Raw genomic sequence first — 19,432 nt, 5'->3', positions numbered from 1 at the left:
GCCCCTCCCATAGCTTTCGATGTCAATCCCAGACTTCCGAACCATAAGCAAGAACAGCTCAAGGACCTGCTCCTGCAATACGAAGATTGCTTTTGATCGTCATCAAAAATTTGGCAGACACCAATCACGAAAACCGCATCATAACCGAAGAAAATGCCAGACCACTCCGTCAGAGTCCGTACAGGGTTTCAACGCGAGAACGTGAAGCCATGAAGAGACAAGTTGAGGAAATGCTGCGGGATCACAATATCCAGCCGTCCAAAAGTCCATGGGCATCCCCCGTGGTTTAGTGCAAAAAAAAGGATGGGACCCTACGTTTCTGGGTCGATTATCGCCGCCTGAACAAAATAACAAGAAAGAACGTGCATCCTCTCCTACGAGTAGACGACGCACTTGATCGGCTCCATAACGCCAAGTACTTTTCGTCCATGGACCTCAAAACTGGCTATTGCCAAATCGAATTTGACGAAAGAGACTGAGAGAAGATGGCGTTTATAGCACCGGACGGCCTCTTCGAGTTTAAGGTGATGGCCTTCGGTCTTTGCTCAGCGTCTGCAACGTTTCAACGCGTTATGGATACAGTACTGGCAGGATTGAAGTAGCAGACTTGCCTTGTGTACTTGGACGACGTCGTCGTGTTTTCGTCGAGTTTAGACGAGCATCTTCGGCGCCTTGAAGCTGTACTTCAAGCCATCAAGACGTCAGGACTCACACTGAAGCCAGAGAAGTGCAGATTTGCGTACGAAGAGCTTTTGTTTCCGGGGCACGTGATTACCTATTCTGGAGTTCGTCCCAATCCATGGAAAACAGCCGCCATCGCCGACTTCCCGCCACCCACTGACAAGAAGGCGGCGCGCCGATTTCTGGGCCTGTGCGCCTATTATAGGCGGTTCGTGAAAAACAACGCCCGCATCGCCGATCCTCTCACTAACTTTACCAAGGCCGACGTGGAGTTCAAGTGGGAAACGCCGCAGGAACACGCTTTGCAGGAGCTTAAACATCACCTCCAGACACCTCCGTTACTTGCCCATTTCGACAAATTTGCTGAGACAGAAATACACACTGACGCAAGCAGCGTAGGTCTTGGCGCCGTTCTTGTGCAGAGGGCTGACGGACTTGAAAGGGTTATTAGTTACGCCAGCCGATCGCTATCCAAAGCAGAAGCCAATTATTCCACAACAGTAAAGGAGTGCCTGGCCATCATCTGGGCTACGTCGAAATTTCGCCCCTACCTCTACGGCAGGCCCTTCAAAGTTGTGAGCGACCATCACGCCTTGTGTTGGCTAGCCACCTTGAAGCACCCTTCCGGTCGCCTCGCGCGATCGAGCCTGAGACTTCAAGAATATGACATTACTGTCATTTACAAGTCCGGCAAGAAACACTCCGACGTCGACTCTCTCTTTCATGCGCCTGTCGACCAACCACCACCTGACGACCCGGATGACGACTACTTCTTGGGAACAATAACTACCGACGACTTCGCTGAACGACAGCGGGCCGACCCGGAACTTAAGGCCCTAATAGAATACCTCGAAGGCAGGACCGCTGATTGGATTGGATTGGATAAACTTTTATTTGGTCCACCAATACACAGATCATTGTGTTGCGGGCAGCTCCCACGTGGGGACTGAGATGCCAAGCTCCTCAGCCGCCTCGCGGGCTTGGTGGACCACCGAAGTCCCGAAGGTATTCAAGCGCGCACTTGCGTAGTTGTTCCTGCGAAATGGTGTTCTACAAAAGAAAAACTTTTCATTGCTTCGAGCTAAGTACCTCCTTGTGGTGCTTTCAGCTCTGCAACCAGAACTCTTGCAGACCCTGCACGACGATCCGACGGCAGGGCACCTCGGTGTTTCTCGCACGCTAGCGAAAATACAAGAAAGGTACTACTGTCCACGCCTTAACACCGACGTCACTCGTTATGTGAGGACATGCCGGGACTTTCAGCGACGAAAGACACCGCCGACAAGGCCAGCGGGACTTCTGCAGCCAATTGAACCACCTTGCCGACCATTCCAGAAGATTGGTATGGACCTACTGGGGCCGTTCCCGACGTCGGCTTTCCGAAACAAGTGGATCGTGGTAGCTACCAACTACCTCACCCCCTACGCCGAGACAAAAGCCCTTCCCAAAGGCAGTGCATCCGAGGTAGCTAAGTTCTTCGTCGAAAATATCGTCCTACGTCACGGTGCCCTGGAGGTCCTTATCACCGACAGAGGAACGGCATTTACTGCCGACTTAGCTCAAGCAATCTTGGCATACAGCCAGACAAACCACTGTCGGACGACAGCGTACCACCCTCAGACCAACGACCTCACCGAGCGGCTTAAAGAGACGATCGCCGACATGCTGGCAATGTACGTCGATGTCGAACACAAGACGTGGGACGCCATTCTTCCGTACGTGACCTTTGCGTACAACACGGCGGTGCAGGAGACGACGCAGATATCTCCATACAAATTGGTCTACGGAAGGAGCCCGGCAACGACGCTCGATGCCATGTTACCCAACGTCACCGACGAAGAAAACCTCGATGTGAGTGAGTACCTTCAACGCGCCGAAGAAGCCCGACAACTCGCGCGTCTCCGTATCAAGAATCAACAGACGACCGACAGCCGCCGTTGCAATCTTCGACGACGCTTCGTGGAACACCAGCCCGGTGAACGTGTTTGGGTGTGGATGCCGATACGTTGACGTGAACTAAGTGGAAAGCTTCTGCGACCGTACTTTGGACCGCACAGGGTAGTTCGACGTCTCGGCCCACTTGATTACGAGGTTGTCCCCGACGGCATCACGAACGCTCAACGACGCCGATCACGACCTGAAGTCGTCCATGTCGCGCGCCTCAAGCCGTTTCATGCGCGTTAACAAATTGAAACAGTGTTTTTGTGTTATTATTGTATCGTAATTTATTCATTGTACATTATTGCATTATTGTTGTACCTTCCTCTTTAGTTAAAGCATCGGGACGATGCCTTTTCAGAGGGGGGCAATGCCACGTTCCATTTCCCAAGTTTTGTTATCGACCCAAAATACTACACGATTCTCAGCACAAACCGTGCCTGCAGTTTTTGAGAAGCTTCCGGACTGTAGTAGATCATTTCAATAAGATCACGCCTACTCTGCGAATGGTACAGATTGTTCTGGAACCTACGCCGCCGCCAGCGATAACGCTAGAACATTCGACGGCAAGAGTATAAATGCCGACGCGCTTCGCCACTTGTCAGTAGTTGATCGACGGCCGACGCTCCGTTCGCCGCTATCTGTATGTGCCGCTAGTTTCCTCTATGGATAATGGAGTTTGTATGCCCCATAGTGCACAAGAGGGGTGTCTAAACGAGCACTGTATGTTTAAAATGATGTAAAGAGTTTTGTTTTTATTATGAAGTTAATAAATTTCTCTTTGTATCAGTCCAAGACTGCTACTGTAATTAGACTTTCCGTTTACCGGGCACAGGTTTGCCCAAATAAACAGTTAAATTCCAACGCAAAGTCTCCTGTCTTCGGCCACGTCACGACCCCGTGACAATAATATAACTACACTTATCATACAAAACATTGTTATAAATTTGGTGGCTTGCAGTGGCGTTACGCCAATTGATTATTTGGAAAGCAGCCCAATTTAAGCTGTTAATATAAAATGATAACTGGGTATAATGAATTTACGCAAATTAATAGACGGGCTATATATACAAAGTGGCACTTTTTAATTTGTTTGTGTGTTTTTTTAATATGTTCAATATACAATAGGCCGACCTTTCATAAAGCAATAATTATTATCTTCCGCGAAATAGGCACAATAAAACTGAGTCGTTACTGATATAAATGTTGTAACAACGTTACTTATACTCGGGTTTCTCGTGAAACAATTCAGCTCTTGTGAACCCATACAATTAACAATGCTCTGGATATCCTAGGGACTGCCAACAAAACGACCATATGATTTATTCGCGGTTTCAATACTACTCCTCTTTTCGAAGTTCGCTAGTAGTCACTTATGATATAACGCAGCTCAAAGTGCTAGTTGAGTTAGAAGCTAGGCAGATTCATGCGAATTCCAATTGCACATGTTTCTTCTTTTTTGTTTTTTGTGGGTCCGCAGAGCCTTGACACAGTCAATGTATCGAGGCAATTTTAGCGTGTCTGCATATTCACTCGTGCACCATGGCGCGTAGCAGGTGAGTCCACTTATAAAGGCTCAGAAAAGCAAGAAACGCGCTAAAAACCAGCAATTATACGTTTTCACAGGGTACGGCGTGCGTGCTCCCAATGCAGACGCTCCTGAGATCTTCAGTACTATGGGACAACTGCGCCGCCGGTACTGTCAACCACCGGAGAATCAGCCGAGATGTGGCGTGGCCGCCTCGTTCACTCCACTGCCCCCTTCTAGTACACTGTAGCTCGGAGCGGCGTACGTAAACAAAGTCACGTGGGGTGCACACGTCATCATCTTTGTTTGCGTCAACATGTTCGGCTCGCACTGTTAGTTTTGGTTGCGCTACGCTTTACCACACTCCTCTGAAGTTTCAGTACGTTGTGTCTAGAAAAACCTAAGTGTTGACGTGACACAATGAAATACAACAATAACAGAACAATCACTGGCACATGCAGAAGGGCCAAAATCGTAAGCATTTGTCACTAAACGCTGTGAGAAACTTGCTGCTTACACACTATCACGAGAGGTCAACGCACAACTCGTACGTTTGAAAACGGTCGGCAGTGACACGTACTACCACAAACCTGCATAGCGTGTATCCGTAACAACCAGGTCCACTTAGACTACCCAGTGTACGAATAAAACACGCACCAACACTCAGCACACAAAGCAAGATTCACAACACAGTGTCTCGTCACAGTGACGACACTACACCACTCTTCAGCTAGTCGGCGTCACTAAGCATTGTCACGTCGCTGGTACGTCTTGCTCCTGTGTCGTCGATAATGACACTGCAAAGGCGGTGTTTGCAGCATTGGCAAAGGCGGCGATGGTGACTGGTGCACCGGATTACAGAGGACCCTCGCACCATTGCTATGAAGTCCAAGAAGCCCCGGCCGATTTTGGATGCACCAGCCGCTTCTGCGTCGCTCGAAGTAGGCAGGCTGCCTGGCTCGTCGGCGTAGTGGTACCCGTTGGGTTCTGAGACGACCTCGTGTCATCTTGTAGGGCAACTGTAATGTGGAAACGCGTCGCATCTGGTCGAAATTTCTACCATAGCAAGATTGAAAGCAGTGAAGATCCATCTCGATGTGCCCTTGTTTGGCATCGCATCGCGCATGTCATCAGGGTTTCGCTGTCTGCTACCATAGCACTGCTGTCACTGGGCCAGGGCCTTGGTGCACGTGGTCGTTTGGCGGCTTCACTCACGGTTATCTGATGTCGTCGCCTTCCCCGACGACCCTTTGACTTCTTCAGCATCACTTCCTCGATGTCCACGCATCGACTGGAATTGCCCGTCTTGTGGTCCATCATGCTCAAGTTGTTCAGTGATGAGCCTCCTCTGATAGTTCGAAGGAAAACATCATAAAGTGAATCACGCAGACAGTGTGCATGAACTTGTCCCCTGAAGAAAGGCGTATCGGGGTAGACTACAGCTTCTGGTAGGTGGTGTAGCGTGCGGTCCAGGAACAATACTGGCTGGTACGTTCCGGTCGGTTTTTCTTCGACACTAATGTCTGTCGCAACACTACCGTATCACAGCCAATGTTATGGAGAACATGCACTGGTTTGTTCTCAGGTATCGAAGCTTCCCGATTCTCTGACAGCATGCATGATGCTTGGTTCTTTTGAATACTCTTGCTGAGGCATCTGTCACTGTTGTTACCACTTTTATGGCCTACTCCACATCAGCCGCAAGTATTCCCTCTCGTGCGAGACCAAGCATCCACTGCGTGGTGTCCTCTCTTGATACACAGGAAATAGTGACTGGCGGGCTTTTTCGACTTTTTCGCAGACTCTAACTTCAACATCAACGGTCCTGGTTCTTTGAGAACATGTTCTTTTTCTAGGCTAGTCAGCGCCTGCGCTTCCGTGAAGATATCGGCAGTTTCACACAGTAAACTCAGCGTCTTGCAACTTTTTTCGTCGAGAAAGACCCCGGGTGCCTGAGAACAACCCTTTATGAACTGCTCACTTATGACAAGTTCACTCAAGCTGTCGAAGTATTTCTCCGTTTCCTACATCTCCAGCCAACGGTCAAAGTAGCCGGAAAGTTTGGCAGCCTACTGCAGGCCGCTCTCGTTCTTTTCTGGCTTGGCTTTGCGAAACTTCTCCCGGTAGCCCCCAACGGTATATCACAACATCTGAAGAAGCACCGCTCTTAGCTGATCATAATTCATTGCAGCTGTTGGATCCAACTGGCCTATGACGGTTAGTGCTTCTCAGGTCATACTATAGGCTAAGCGAAAGGGCCCACTTCTAACGTGGCCGTTATTAAGACGTTTCAACCCGTTCAAATTGTTCCAGATACGCATCGAGGTCGTCCCGAGCTTGATTGAAGGGCAGAATCAATTTATGAGGAATGCAGACCTCTGAAATACTTCTACTACCCATGCTATATCCTCTTTGTTCATCAGCCTCAGTTAACTGTAGCCTGCCTGTACTTTCCTCAAATCGAAGCTTCAGGTCCATGATCTTTCGTTCTTGTGCTTGTGCTCTCTGCTGCCGTTCAATATTTTCTTTCGAGAAGTCGCGTTTCTTAGCGCGTTCATCGCGAGCTTCAACAAACGCTTTTTCAACCCATTCCCTAAGCTCCTCATTCTTCAACCCGAGCTGTCAACCAAAAGCAATAAATTATTCCCCATACAAGACCAGGCTGTATCTGAGTATGCCTTCAGATGTCAATTAGCCTTCTTGGCAGGCTCGCCCATTGTGGTGGTTCATGATCTCTCGGACACAGACAAATTAAAGGAAAAGAAAAGATTTATGCACGACACGATTCAAACACAAATACACATACATTCAGTACATGGCCGAACAGTACAACACGGTTATGATCCCTTAGCCCCCCCCCCCCCATATTTACAGTCCCATAGCCTACAAATATCTATACACGCCCTGACTTATTCGGTGACTATCGTACGGGGACGTCACTCACGACGCCGATGACCGCGTAGTCGACGCACGCTTGAAGCAGAGGAGAGGAAGATCAGCAGCTCGTCCTGGCCCGCTCGCACGTTCACCATAGAAACGCGCCGCGAGGCCTGGTCTGGGAACCACCCGTTCTCCGCAAGAAACGCCAGGCCCGTCGCAGCTGATCTGATGGGCCCAATGTGGCAACGCACGCTCTGCCAGTCGACGTTCCAAGGCTCACTCGCTTCATGCTTGCCTTTCGCGCGCACACATCTTCAACTTCGTTTGCGTCAACACTTTTGGTTCGCACTTCAATTTCGATTTAGGCGTGCTCTTTCCACAGTGTTCCACTGGTTAGGTCGTCCATTAGGGGGCGTGCTTTGTTCCTCATCTAGTTGTCGCCGGTAATTATGCAGTATTCGGTTTTTGCAGGAACTTCAAAACTGATTTGAAATACTATCACACTTGTCATTGACCAAAAGCAGCCAGAAAACACTTCCTGTTGCGGCAGGCGTCTGTAAGAACCGCCTTGAAATGCATGTCAGTAGTAGACGATAATTAAACCAGCACGCTTACTTTTGAGCTCAACGACTAGTTATCACAGCAAGCATGGCTGTTCTCGGTGCCCACGTGAGTTAGAAAAAAAAAGTTACTTGATTTCAAGCTTGCCAAGTATTGTCAAAACGTCCGCATCAGTAACGCCGCGAAAGTACAATCTAAGCCCGTTAAAACTGCACTTCTGTGTAGGCCGGAAAAGAACTGTTGCTGTTCCTCGCTTTTGCGACTCGCCGGGGTGGAAAGTATTGCTAGCGTTTCACCAAGCGTTACACTGTTCTTGAACAGTCTACTTGTCAAATATCAACTACCGATTTTCTAAGTTTCTCGTTTGAACTCTCTTGTATACGGTGACCTCCACAGCTCCATACTCCATTTCAGTCTCATGTGCAACGATGTGGAGGCTAGCGAGACAATTTACAGTCGATGCGTTCTTGTTAAGAAATGGTTTAACGTTGTTACTAGCAAAAGTTATGTTCTTTGTTTTTACGTTCAGTATGGAGAGAATCTTTTGTACCTTACAAAGAAACAAGCTCCACTGTGCTGTTGCTACTAAACGGTTGAACAGGTTAGCATGTTGTTTCATTTTTCTGGCAGTTTGTTTAGCAGGTGGCCATGACGCGTCATGTGCAGGCCTGTCATGAGACTGGTGCTTGGCATGTGCATGCGTTTACAACGACAAGAACCGACAGCGAGACGTGCGAAGGATAAGTGACCGAACGTCTTGCATAGCTTCCACAGCGTTGCGCCTTATGTGTGAAGCAGAGTATAGGGAGCGGCCAGGTTGACCGCTTCCCGTGTTGAGGGCCACAATGGTCGCCGATACGTCAGCGCTGCCTTCATTGAGCGCGCAGTCTGCCAAAATAATGTTTCTCATTAACAGCTATCCTGCACGGTTAAGATAGGCGACGGAACTTACGTCTGGTGTTTCTTTTGCAGGCCAGCTACCGGTGGCTACTTCCATGGATCGCATGGTGCTTTTTCAACATTCTTTATATTTTCGTCATCGCAGTCATGCAGGTGCTGGCCGCTGTCTTTGCCTCGGTAACCTATTTTTGTGTGTTTCATTTTCTTAGATAGACTAAAGTGCACTTCCGTGTTTTCAGATCAAACTTTCATGGATATCGGTGTCTAGTACGCTTTGTACCGCGTGTCATTTATCTTTTTTGATTTCGCGCCAATAGGAGCGTAACGGCTAGAAAGAAAAGAAAGAGATGAAAAAAGTTTAAGACGTGGCTTGGCCTACCACCTTTCATCTTCAACGGCAACAAAGATACAACCGGCGAGATGCATTGTTAATTTGCTTATTCATTCCTTCATTCTATGACAACGACCAATGCCATCTAGATTATTTCAGGCCTGCTAATTGCAGCAAAACAGCCATTTGGGCTAGTTGGTAACAGTGAATTATGAAAAAAGTGGGGCGCGGTACGTAACACGGACTAGAGGAGTACGCTTGCTTCCCGTTTTCTCCTCTAGTCCGTGTTACGTACCACGCCCCACTTCTTTCATAATGAGCTGCTCACTGTGTCAGCCATGGGCTCTGACGTCACTCTATTTTGACCAGCGTGTTTCACTACACAGACGTGCCTACACTTGCTCTCATCGCTCGACAGACATGAATTGCCAAGCCGGACGAAACTTTTCGTCGCGTGCTAGTGTTCTTGTTGGCGACTTGACAAGACCATCTTTTTTTGTGTCCCTAAGGTGCGGCTTGGATATGTGATCCCGGTCAAAAAAGTTGATGGGTCCAACAAGATGTTTGGGAGCAACGGGAGCGAAAGGGTGCCTAGTGGACTTCAACTGGTGTGTAATGAATGAATGAATGAATGAATGAATGAATGAATGAGAGCTAAGCACATGTTACACTCCCCGAAAAAGCTAAGGCTAAAACCTGATCGGCCTCCTAACACGTTTTTTGTCGCAGTAACGATAGGGTTAATATAAAAAAGTATTTCCAACTGTGCACCAATCATGTAATCAAACTTGCGCATTCTCGTTTCATAAGTCGGTGGTTGTTTTCATCACCATCATAAGCAACTTGACCATGCTGATTCTTGGGTACACATCAGTCCCATCTTTCTCAAATCAGCACGGTCTTGTGCATACTGCGCCCACGTTAACACCGGCCACATTGAATCTCACCTTCCCATTTAACTTTCTGCAGCTCGTTTTTGCGCTCCCCTTCTGTTATAGTCCATGCTGTCCCTTTTAATGATCATCAGTTGTCTGGCTTTCTCGCAGCATTCTTGATTTTGACTAAGATAAATCCTTATCATGCATCTGTTCTCTCGCCCACTCTGTTGTCTTCCTGCCCATGATAAGGTTACACCTATCATAATTATTTTTATGGCCCGCAGCATCATACTTAGTTTAAATTCAACGCTCTTCGTCTTAACCGCAAACATTTATATTTCTTCCCGTATAAGCAAGCACCGGTAAAATTCAGCTTTTTATAACCTTTTTTGCTCGAAAGATGGTGGTAAACTGCAATTCATTATCAAAGAATAATCGCCAAAATTACACCACAACACTCTTATTCGTCTGGTTACTTCAATCTCATTGTCCGAGTCTGCGATCATGACCCTCCCTTAATAGACATATTCTTTTTGTACCTATATTGTTTGCATGAGTATCGCAAACCACTGTTTTATTCCAAAGCTGTTAAACATTACCTCAGTTTTCTTCATCATATTTTCGGACCCACGGTTCTGCTTTCCCTGTCTAATTTAGTAATTATGATTCGCCATTGTTTCCGCGACTTACTGAATATGGCAAATGTCATCAGAGAATCACAATCAACTAAGCTACTCTCCATTAACTGTTGTCGCGTGCTGTTCGAAATCTAACCCTCTGAAAACCTCCTGAAAAATGTGGTGACTGACATTAGAGAGATCGTATATGTATACAGCTCCCTGCCCTAAAAAATTCCTAATAAAAATTTATTACGTTTTTTTTATGGAGGACTATGGTGACTGTGGAGACACTGTAGGTGTACCGCCACGATGGTGCAGCGGCTATGGAGATTGGCGGCTGTTGACCCGAAAGGTGTGAATTCGGGCCGCAGCAGTCACATTTCGATGGAGGTAAAACGGTATAGCACCGTGAACTGTGTGATGTCATTGCACCTTAACAAACCACCTAGGGGTCGAAATTTTCAGATTTCTCTCCGATGGGCCTCATAATCACATCGCGGTTTGGTGTGTAAAACTTCCAATATTTTTAATGGTGTTTCTAGTTTGTTGAAATAATCATGTACCAGTGGGCCTTGGAATGCCAATATTTTGTACCGTTTCTTGTTTCGTTGAGTACGTTGATGAATTAAGCGAAGTGACCAGCATACAACACATGAGTGATCATGTGGGCTACATGCACCGATAAGTGTGTACCGCAAGCCAACAACTTCTAGAACAATGACCTTGTAGTTCAATAACCCCGCAGGGGTGCCTGCGCAAGTAGGTGTTTGGTGTGTAGCGACACCATGGACCCGGGCTAACGGGGGAGTTTCTACTCCCTCCCACGCCTAGCCGTGCGTGGCTTTGCCGTGTCCAGGGAAAAGGGGATCCTGGGGGTTAAGCCGACGCTGGGTGATTGGACCTTTAAGGCCCCCCGGCAGAGGCAACACACCCCTTTGGCCCGGCTTCACGTAGACGGCACCCCTGGGCTGACCCACCCAGGGTCAGCCCAGGGTGCAACACCCTGCCCTGCCTCGTGCCTGTTTCTCGGTGCCGACACCGATACGGTACCAGCCTTCCCGGACGATTCTGCGCGCGCAGTCATCGAGGCATCGTCATTGCCCTTCACTTCTGCGCACAAGTGCACCGACTCCACAGCGACCCCTGGACCCAAAGACTACTTAAGGCTCCGGAAATCCTTCCCCGCTTTCAGTGGGCATGGGAGCAGCCACTGCGAAAGCATGGCTAACATGTTGATCTTCTTCGCCCCACAGGTGTGTACATATACTCCACTGCATGCTAAAAAAAGTGACAATCGTTTCTTAGTCGTGCTCCCATGCCCACGTGAGCTGTGTATTATCTTGAAAGAATGCTTAGATATGAGTTTGCTGTTGCTTTGTTCTGGCGACGTAGAAACTAACCCTGGCCCCCCTACTCTTCGCAGTTCCAGCGCAGACATAGGTGAAGAACAAACTTCTGTACATAGTGCCGCCATACTTGAATTACTCAAAGGTATCAACGAACGAACAATTCATCTAACTGAGAGCCAAGCCAATCTAACCACGGATGTTAAAGCAATAAAAGATAACCAGGAGACTATAAAAACTAGTCTCTCAGATATATTCACCCGCCTTGAAACCTTGGAGCATGAATCGAAAGCCCTAAATGCACTTCAGGAAGATATCGTGTCAATTAGGAGCTCCACCGCCCATCTGACGTCCCAACAAGAGATGTTTCAGACGCGATTGGATGACTTAGAGGATCGCTCCAGACGAAATAACGTCGTTATTCATGGTATATCAGATTCGAAAGAAACGTGGAACGATACGGAGGAGAAAGCACTTGCCGCGTTACACTCCGCACTTGGCGTCGAAATAACCCCCTCAGACGTTGAAAGAGCTCACCGTATAGGGACGCTATCTGCATCCAAACCCCGCCCCATTATAATGAAATTTTGTTCCTTTAAAACCCGAGATAAGGTATTATCAGCGCGCGCTAAACTTAAAGAATCCGGTATTTCGGTATCCGAAGACTTTTCGCCTGCGACTCGTGAGGCACCAAATAAACTGTCTGCATTCGCTAAGGGTCTACCTGGATCCCCGAAATTCAAATTGCGCTACACGAAACTGTATGTCAACCAACAATGCTACGTATATGACTCTTTAACCGATACTGTAACAGAAACGAGTAACTTTCCCCACCCTGAAACGCATCAACGCAAAGCATCGCAAAACAACGGCCTAGACGCTACGCAAACAGCAAACCTAGAGACACGATAGGAAAACGCGAGGGGATGTGGGCGATTGCCGCCCCCGTCACGCTTATCTGTACTTCTTGCGAACGTCAGGAGTGTGCTTAATAAACTTGACTCTTTTAACTCTATTGTAGACACGTGCAGACCTAATGTTATCGCGTTAACCGAAACTTGGCTGAATAATAACATTCGGAACACGGAAATTTTTTACGATGCGTCCCGCTACACAATTTACCGTTGTGACCGTACCCTTCGCCAAGGCGGTGGCGTTATGCTTGCTGTTTTGAATGCACACGATTCTTACCAGGTTGCTGTTGAAACCGATATTGAAATTATCTTATCGTGTGTTGAGGTGGCGCACTAGAAATTCATTTTTGCGGCATGTTATCGCCCCCCTAACGCCCCGCCAACATTTACTGCCTCCTTACACGATGTTCTTAATACCGTAGTAACTCGCCTGCCAAGCGCCCCGATTTTTTTATTAGGTGACTTTAACTTTCCTCAAATTATGTGGTCCTCCGAATCGCCCATGTTTAATTCAAGTTCCTCACAAGTTAGCGAGTTTCTGAACCTTTGCTCAACCTTCACCCTTACCCAACTAGTTTCCCGGCCGACGAGAATAACAGACAGCACAGCAACGGTACTAGACCTCGTACTTACCTCACGCCCCGACTCTGTCTCGTGCATGACATATTTACCCGGTTTATCTGATCATTTAATCCTGTCTTTCGACATCTCAGTACCAGCTCTAGTAACACGTAAGACAACTAAGCAAATTCGTGATTATAAGAAAGCAAATTTCGATGCCATTAACACTGAACTGTCCACTTTTCTTGACATTTTTCTAGACAATTTTGACAATCGTACAGTTGAAGCTAACTGGAACTTATTCCTGCGAAAAGTCGACGAGCTAACCAACAAATACATCCCGCTTCGCAAAATCTCTTCGCATGCCAGAGCTCCATGGTACAATGCCTACTTAAAACGTCTATCAAACCGCAAGAAGCGCCTTTACCGTAAAGCGAAACTGCTGCCCACGAACGCTCGGTGGGTTGCATACAAAGTAGCCAACAATTCCTACGTATCCGCTGTCAAAAATGCAAAATCCAACTTTTTCCAGAGTACCTTACCTAGCCTGCTTCTAAACAATCCTCAAAGCTTTTGGCGTGTAATTAATCCAAGCACGACTGAGTCAATTAAACTGCTGGACCATAATGACGAATCCATTCCCGACAATGAGTGTCCGGTTGTCCTGAACAGGTTTTTTTGTAGTAATTTTGTGGTTTCTTCCAGTACATCTATTCCTTCCCCAAAGCTGCACGATTATCCACTCATGAATTCAATTATTATTGACACTCGGGGAATTTCTAAAATAATACAGTCACTTAAGCCCTCTTCAAGCCCAGGTGTCGATCTTATAACTTCTAAATTTCTTCAAGGTACGGCCTCGTATTCTTCAATTCTTCTTACCAAACTTTTTCAACAATCCATTGACAGCGGGTCCCTACCCATCCAGTGGAAAATCGGTAAGGTGGTCGCCGTTCACAAATCAGGTAGCAAAGAATCTCCTTTAAATTACCGCCCTATATCCCTTACGAGCATTCCTTGTGAAGTCTTGGAGCATGTCTTGTACACAAGCATCGTAACGTTTCTCGAATCCAATTCATTTTTCACGGATGCACAACATGGTTTTCGAAAGGGATTTTCATGTGAAACCCAATTACTGTCTTTTACACACCAGCTTCACCGCATTCTTGACCGTCGTTCTAAAGCGGACTGTATTTTTTTAGATTTTGCAAAAGCCTTTGAGAAAGTGTCCCATAATCTCCTGCTCCTGAAACTTAGCAAACTTAACCTTGATCGTGATGTGTTCAAATGGCTTGAACACTTTTTGTGTGGCCGTACACAGTTTGTTGCAGCCAACTCATATAATTCCCCAGAATGTTCTGTTACTTCGGGCGTAACCCAAGGCTCAGTCCTGGGCCCCCTCTTATTTTTAATTTACATCAATGACCTCGCTGATTGCGTTTCATCAAACATATACCTGTTCGCTGACGATTGTGTGATATTTCGTGAAATTAACGACACAAGCGATGTTAGTATTATACAAAACGACCTTAACGCTATTTCAAACTGGTGCAGTCTTTGGCTAATGAACCTTACTATTAAAAAGTGTAAAGTTTTACGCGTATGTCGAACTTCAACCACTCCCGCCTCGTACCATCTTAATAATGTTCTACTCGATGGTGTTTCATCCTACCGGTACTTAGGTGTGCACATTACTTCTTGCCTGACATGGTCCGTTCACATAAGCAACATAATTAACAATGCAAACCGTATGTTAGGCTATCTTCGTCGCAATTTTTCTTCTTCACCTGCCTCTCTAAAACTACTTATGTATAAGAACTTGGTTAGAAGTAAATTAGAATATGCTGCTTCAGTTTGGGATCCCAGCATGGTTTATCTGATCAAAGCCCTCGAACTGGTCCAAAATAACTCTGCCCGGTTTATCCTACACGATTACGATCGAACAGCAAGCGTTACAGCTATGAAAAACTCGTTGCAGCTGACTTCCCTTTCTTCTCGTCGTAAGTTTTTTCGCCTGTGCCTTTTTCATAAAATCTTCCATAATAGCCCCCACCTTCGTGCTAATCTTTTTCTTTCACCGTCCTACGTGTCCTCTCGCATCGATCATGCGCACAAAGTTGGTATACCTATATGCCAAACAATTACGTGTTCAGAATCTTTTGTCCCACGCACCAGCAAAGACTGGAACCAGCTTCCTGGAGCGACTGCTGCGATTACTGATTATCAGCTGTTTCGCGCTGCACTAACAAACATTGTAAACTGAGGTTACTTATTACGTGTGCCTTTTTCGTTTTTTTTTATGTTCTTGCGTGTTCGGATGTGTTTTGTAGCTAGAATTGTATACTAAGATTATTTAAAATATGTACACCAGATCTCTTTTGTTCTACTTTTGTGTCCTAACTTTGTTATCAGCTAAAATTGATTATTTAGTAAACGTTGAATCCTGTACTCCCCTCTACTCACCTTCTGAATCCATTTTTTGTAAACCCACTCCCCTCTTCAATGCCTCTGGCCCTGAGAGTACAATAAATAAATAAATAAAAAAAGGGGAAATCGGCAGTCGCCTTTTCCCATCTCTCTATCCCTACATCTTCGTCTTTATCTCTTACTATTTATCTGTCCTGTCTTCTACTCTCTTCCGTTTACTTCTGTTTTTCCTGGCGGCACGGGTTAACCTTGCGTGGCTATCCAAACTATGGTAAACCATATCGGGTTATAGTAACTGCGTACTGCTGGCGTTGAGCAGACATGCCCACATGCTCTGCCACGTCCCCTCGTTGGACTCCGTGGTGGGTGGTAGGCGCCGTTACCGAAAAATCCACATTTTCCCATGGGATCCTCGACCCCCTCTCTAACTGATCGTGCCTCGAAAAGGGTACGCACCGACGCAACTCTACTACTTTGGCCAAAAAACAAAGAAACTTTTCCAAAATACCATGTTCTCCACTGCAAACAATCATCTACAAAAGCTAGAGCAATCTCACCCTTCCTTGTTGCCAAGTGCTTGAGAGAGACCATTGGAACCGGTTATAAGGCCACGAAGATGGCAAGTGGAGATCTGCTTCTCGAATTAAAAGACAAAGAGCAGTACAATAAACTCTCGCACCTTGTAGCCTTTGCTAACATCCCCGTCTCTGTGAGCGCACATCGCACCATGAATACAGTGAAGGGCATGGTATCGGACGAAGATTTAATGACACTGACTGAAGAAGAGCTCTTTGATGGATGGAAGGACCAAGGTGTAATACATGTCCAGCGCATCAAAATCAGACGTAACAACAATGAAATAGCAACAAAGCACTTGATACTCACCTTCAACTCAACCACTTTACCTGAGACTCTCGAAACTGGCTATGTAAAGCTCCATGTCCGACCCTTCATTCCAAACCCGAGGCGTTGTTTCAAATGCCAACGATTTGGTCATGCATCCCAGAGCTGCCGAGGACAGCTGATGTGTGCTAAGTGTGGCACAACCGGCCACAGTGCTGATGAATGTAGTCGTGACGAGGTCCTCTGTGCTAACTGCGAAGGTAGTCACCCCGCATACTCCAGAGTGTGCCCAGCCTGGAAAAGAGAAAAAGAAATAATAACTATAAAAGTTAAGGAAAATATCACATTCAGGGAAGCAAGACAACGGGTCTTGTTATCATTAGCACTAAAAACACCTTTTGCCGAAGTGGTGCAACGAGGGGCGGCACCACAAAGGCCCTTGGCAGTTGCCCGGACCGTGCCTAGCGTGCCGAGGCCAATGCCACAAGCCCTACGGCGGGAGCAGCCAGTGCTGCCCTGCCCACAATCAGCCTGTCCACACCAGTGACCTCTACAAGCTCTGGCAGAAGCCAGGGAAATCACGAGGCCAAGGGGGCTTCATCAACCCCCAGCTCGGTGGGAACAAAGACTTCGTCGATCGAGACGAAGTCTAAGCGACGCACAGATCGCTCTTTAGAGCGGGCGTCCAGTGCCTCGCAAGAGGCTATGGACACCAGTTCGAGCCAAATGACGCAAAAAGCGCCGAAGGAGCGGCGAGCTTCTCTTGACCGCCCCAAAAAGGACAGAACGCCGATTACAGGGCCTGACAAAGGCCCTGTAAAATGAACTAATCTCCGTCTTTTCTGCACAAAGCACTTTTTCCTTTTTTTTTCACTATGGACAAAATCATACAGTGGAACGTAAGGGGAATACTTAGAAATTTAGATGACGTCGAAGAACTTCTGAGTAAGTTTAATGCGAAAGTGCTATGTGTGCAAGAAACGCACTTAACTCCTAAGCACAAGGACTTCCTACGACAATATATTATTTTCCGAAAAGACCGGGAGGATGCTGTCGTACCATCTGGCGGTGTAGCCATTATAGCTGATCCTAGTATAGCATGCCAGCATTCGAAGCTCCGAACGGCACTTGAGGCAGTGGCCATTCGAGTGGTACTTTTTAACAAACTCATTACCATATGTTCTGTGTACATACCACCGCATCAACAGCTACACAGACGTGATCTAGAATCGTTAATAGATGAACTCCCAGAGCCGTTTCTGGTTCTAGGTGATTTTATTGCACACAATATCCTGTGGGGCGATGCTCACTGTGATGCGCGAGGACGTCTCATTGAGCAGCTCCTTTTCACTTCTAGTTTATGTCTTTTCAATATAAAGGAGCCTACGTATTTTAGCCTTGCAAACAACACGTACTCCTTCATAGATCTTAGCATTTCATCACCGTCCCTTTTACCTGTTTTTAAGTGGAACGTTCTTAAAAACCCTTATGGGAGTGACCACTTCCCGATCATCCTGAGTGCGCCGAACAAAGATCAACTACCCCTGCAAGTTCCTCGATGGAAGATTGTCTCAGCTGATTGGGAAGGGTATAAAACTCTTACACATATGACATGGACTGAGCTGTCTGCCCTGACCATAGAAGACGCTGTCACGTATTTTACAGCTTTTATACTTTATGCCGCATGTAAATGTATTGCCAAAACGAGCGGCATGTCTTCTAAACGGCCAGTCCCATGGTGGAACGACGCATGCAGGAAAGCACGGACCACTCAGAACAAAGCATGGGCGTTGCTTCGCGATTCTCCTACAGCTGAAAACCTGGAAAATTTCAAGCGGGTCGAATCGCAGGCAAGGAGAATGCGTCGACAAGCTAGACGAGAGAGCTGGACAAAGTTTATATTGAGTATCAACTTGTACACAGATGAGGGAAAAGTGTGGAATAAGGTCAAGAAAATTAAGGGCCAACAAACGTATTCTCTTCCACTAGTAAATAGCCTCGGGGAAAGCTTGGAGGATTAAGCCAACGTTCTTGGCACACATTTCGAACACATATCGAGCTCCTCACACTACTCCGAATCCTTCCAGATTTACAAGGCACGAATAGAAAAACAAAAGTTAGAAAGAAAATCCGCAAGAAATGAGGCATATAATGAATGCACCATTCTGCTTAGCAGAACTGCGAACAGCACTCAGCTGCTGTAATACATCTACCCCAGGTTCTGACAACGTAATGTACGCGATGCTGAAGGAACTACTCTCCGACACTAAAGAAACCCTCCTCTCTCTTTATAATCGCATATGGTTTTCAGGTGTGATCCCCTCCTCCTGGAAGGAGGCTGTTATAAATCCAATTTTGAAGCAGGGAAAGGATCCCTCTACTGTATCAAGTTATGGACCCATAGTGTTAACAAGCTGCCTCTGCAAAATATTTGAAAAAATGATTAAATGCCGCTTACTCCACTACTTAGAAACAAACAAATTGCTCGACCCATACCAGTGCGGGTTTAGAAAGGGCCGATCTACCACCGACCATCTTATACGTATCGAGGCACACATACGTGAGGCTTTTGTTCATAATCAGTTTTTCTTATCTGTGTTCCTCGACATGGAGAAGGCTTACGATACCACGTGGAGGTTTGGAATATTGAGAGACGTCTCACACTTAGGTATACATGGTAATATGTTCAGTGTCATTGAAAGCTATCTGTCTGATCGTACCTTCCGCGTTAGAGTGAACAATGTTCGTCTCGAACATTTGTGCAGGAAACCGGAGTGCCACAGAGTGGGGTGCTTAGCTGTACGCTCTTTATTATAAAAATGAATTCTCTCCGTCTGTGCATTCCACGCAATATCTTTTATTCAACATATGTCGACGATGTGCAGATAGGTTTTCAATCGTGTTCTCTTGGGATCTGTGAGTGACAGGTTCAGCTCGCCCTTAACAAGATATCCAAATGAGCTGATGAAAACGGGTTCAAACTGAACCCACAGAAAAGCACCTGTGTCCTTTTTTCACGAAAAA

At 46.7% G+C, this 19,432-nt stretch overlaps 1 protein-coding gene across 2 annotated transcripts in view; it reads left to right on the top strand.

The window, feature by feature from the left end:
- The window catches only part of LOC119181018 (uncharacterized), a 219,213-nt gene that overhangs the window by 147,202 nt on the left and 52,579 nt on the right, over positions 1–19,432 (top strand). For both annotated transcript variants that reach the window (XM_075890926.1, XM_075890928.1), the window contains exon 4: positions 8,561–8,665. In XM_075890926.1, the coding sequence (XP_075747041.1) occupies positions 8,561–8,665 (105 nt within the window). The remainder of the gene's footprint in view (positions 1–8,560; positions 8,666–19,432) is intronic.

The sequence above is a fragment of the Rhipicephalus microplus genome, chromosome 3 (assembly GCF_043290135.1).
Source record: "Rhipicephalus microplus isolate Deutch F79 chromosome 3, USDA_Rmic, whole genome shotgun sequence".
NCBI classification, from domain to species: domain Eukaryota; kingdom Metazoa; phylum Arthropoda; class Arachnida; order Ixodida; family Ixodidae; genus Rhipicephalus; species Rhipicephalus microplus.
This window is presented reverse-complemented; position numbering and strand designations above follow the sequence as displayed.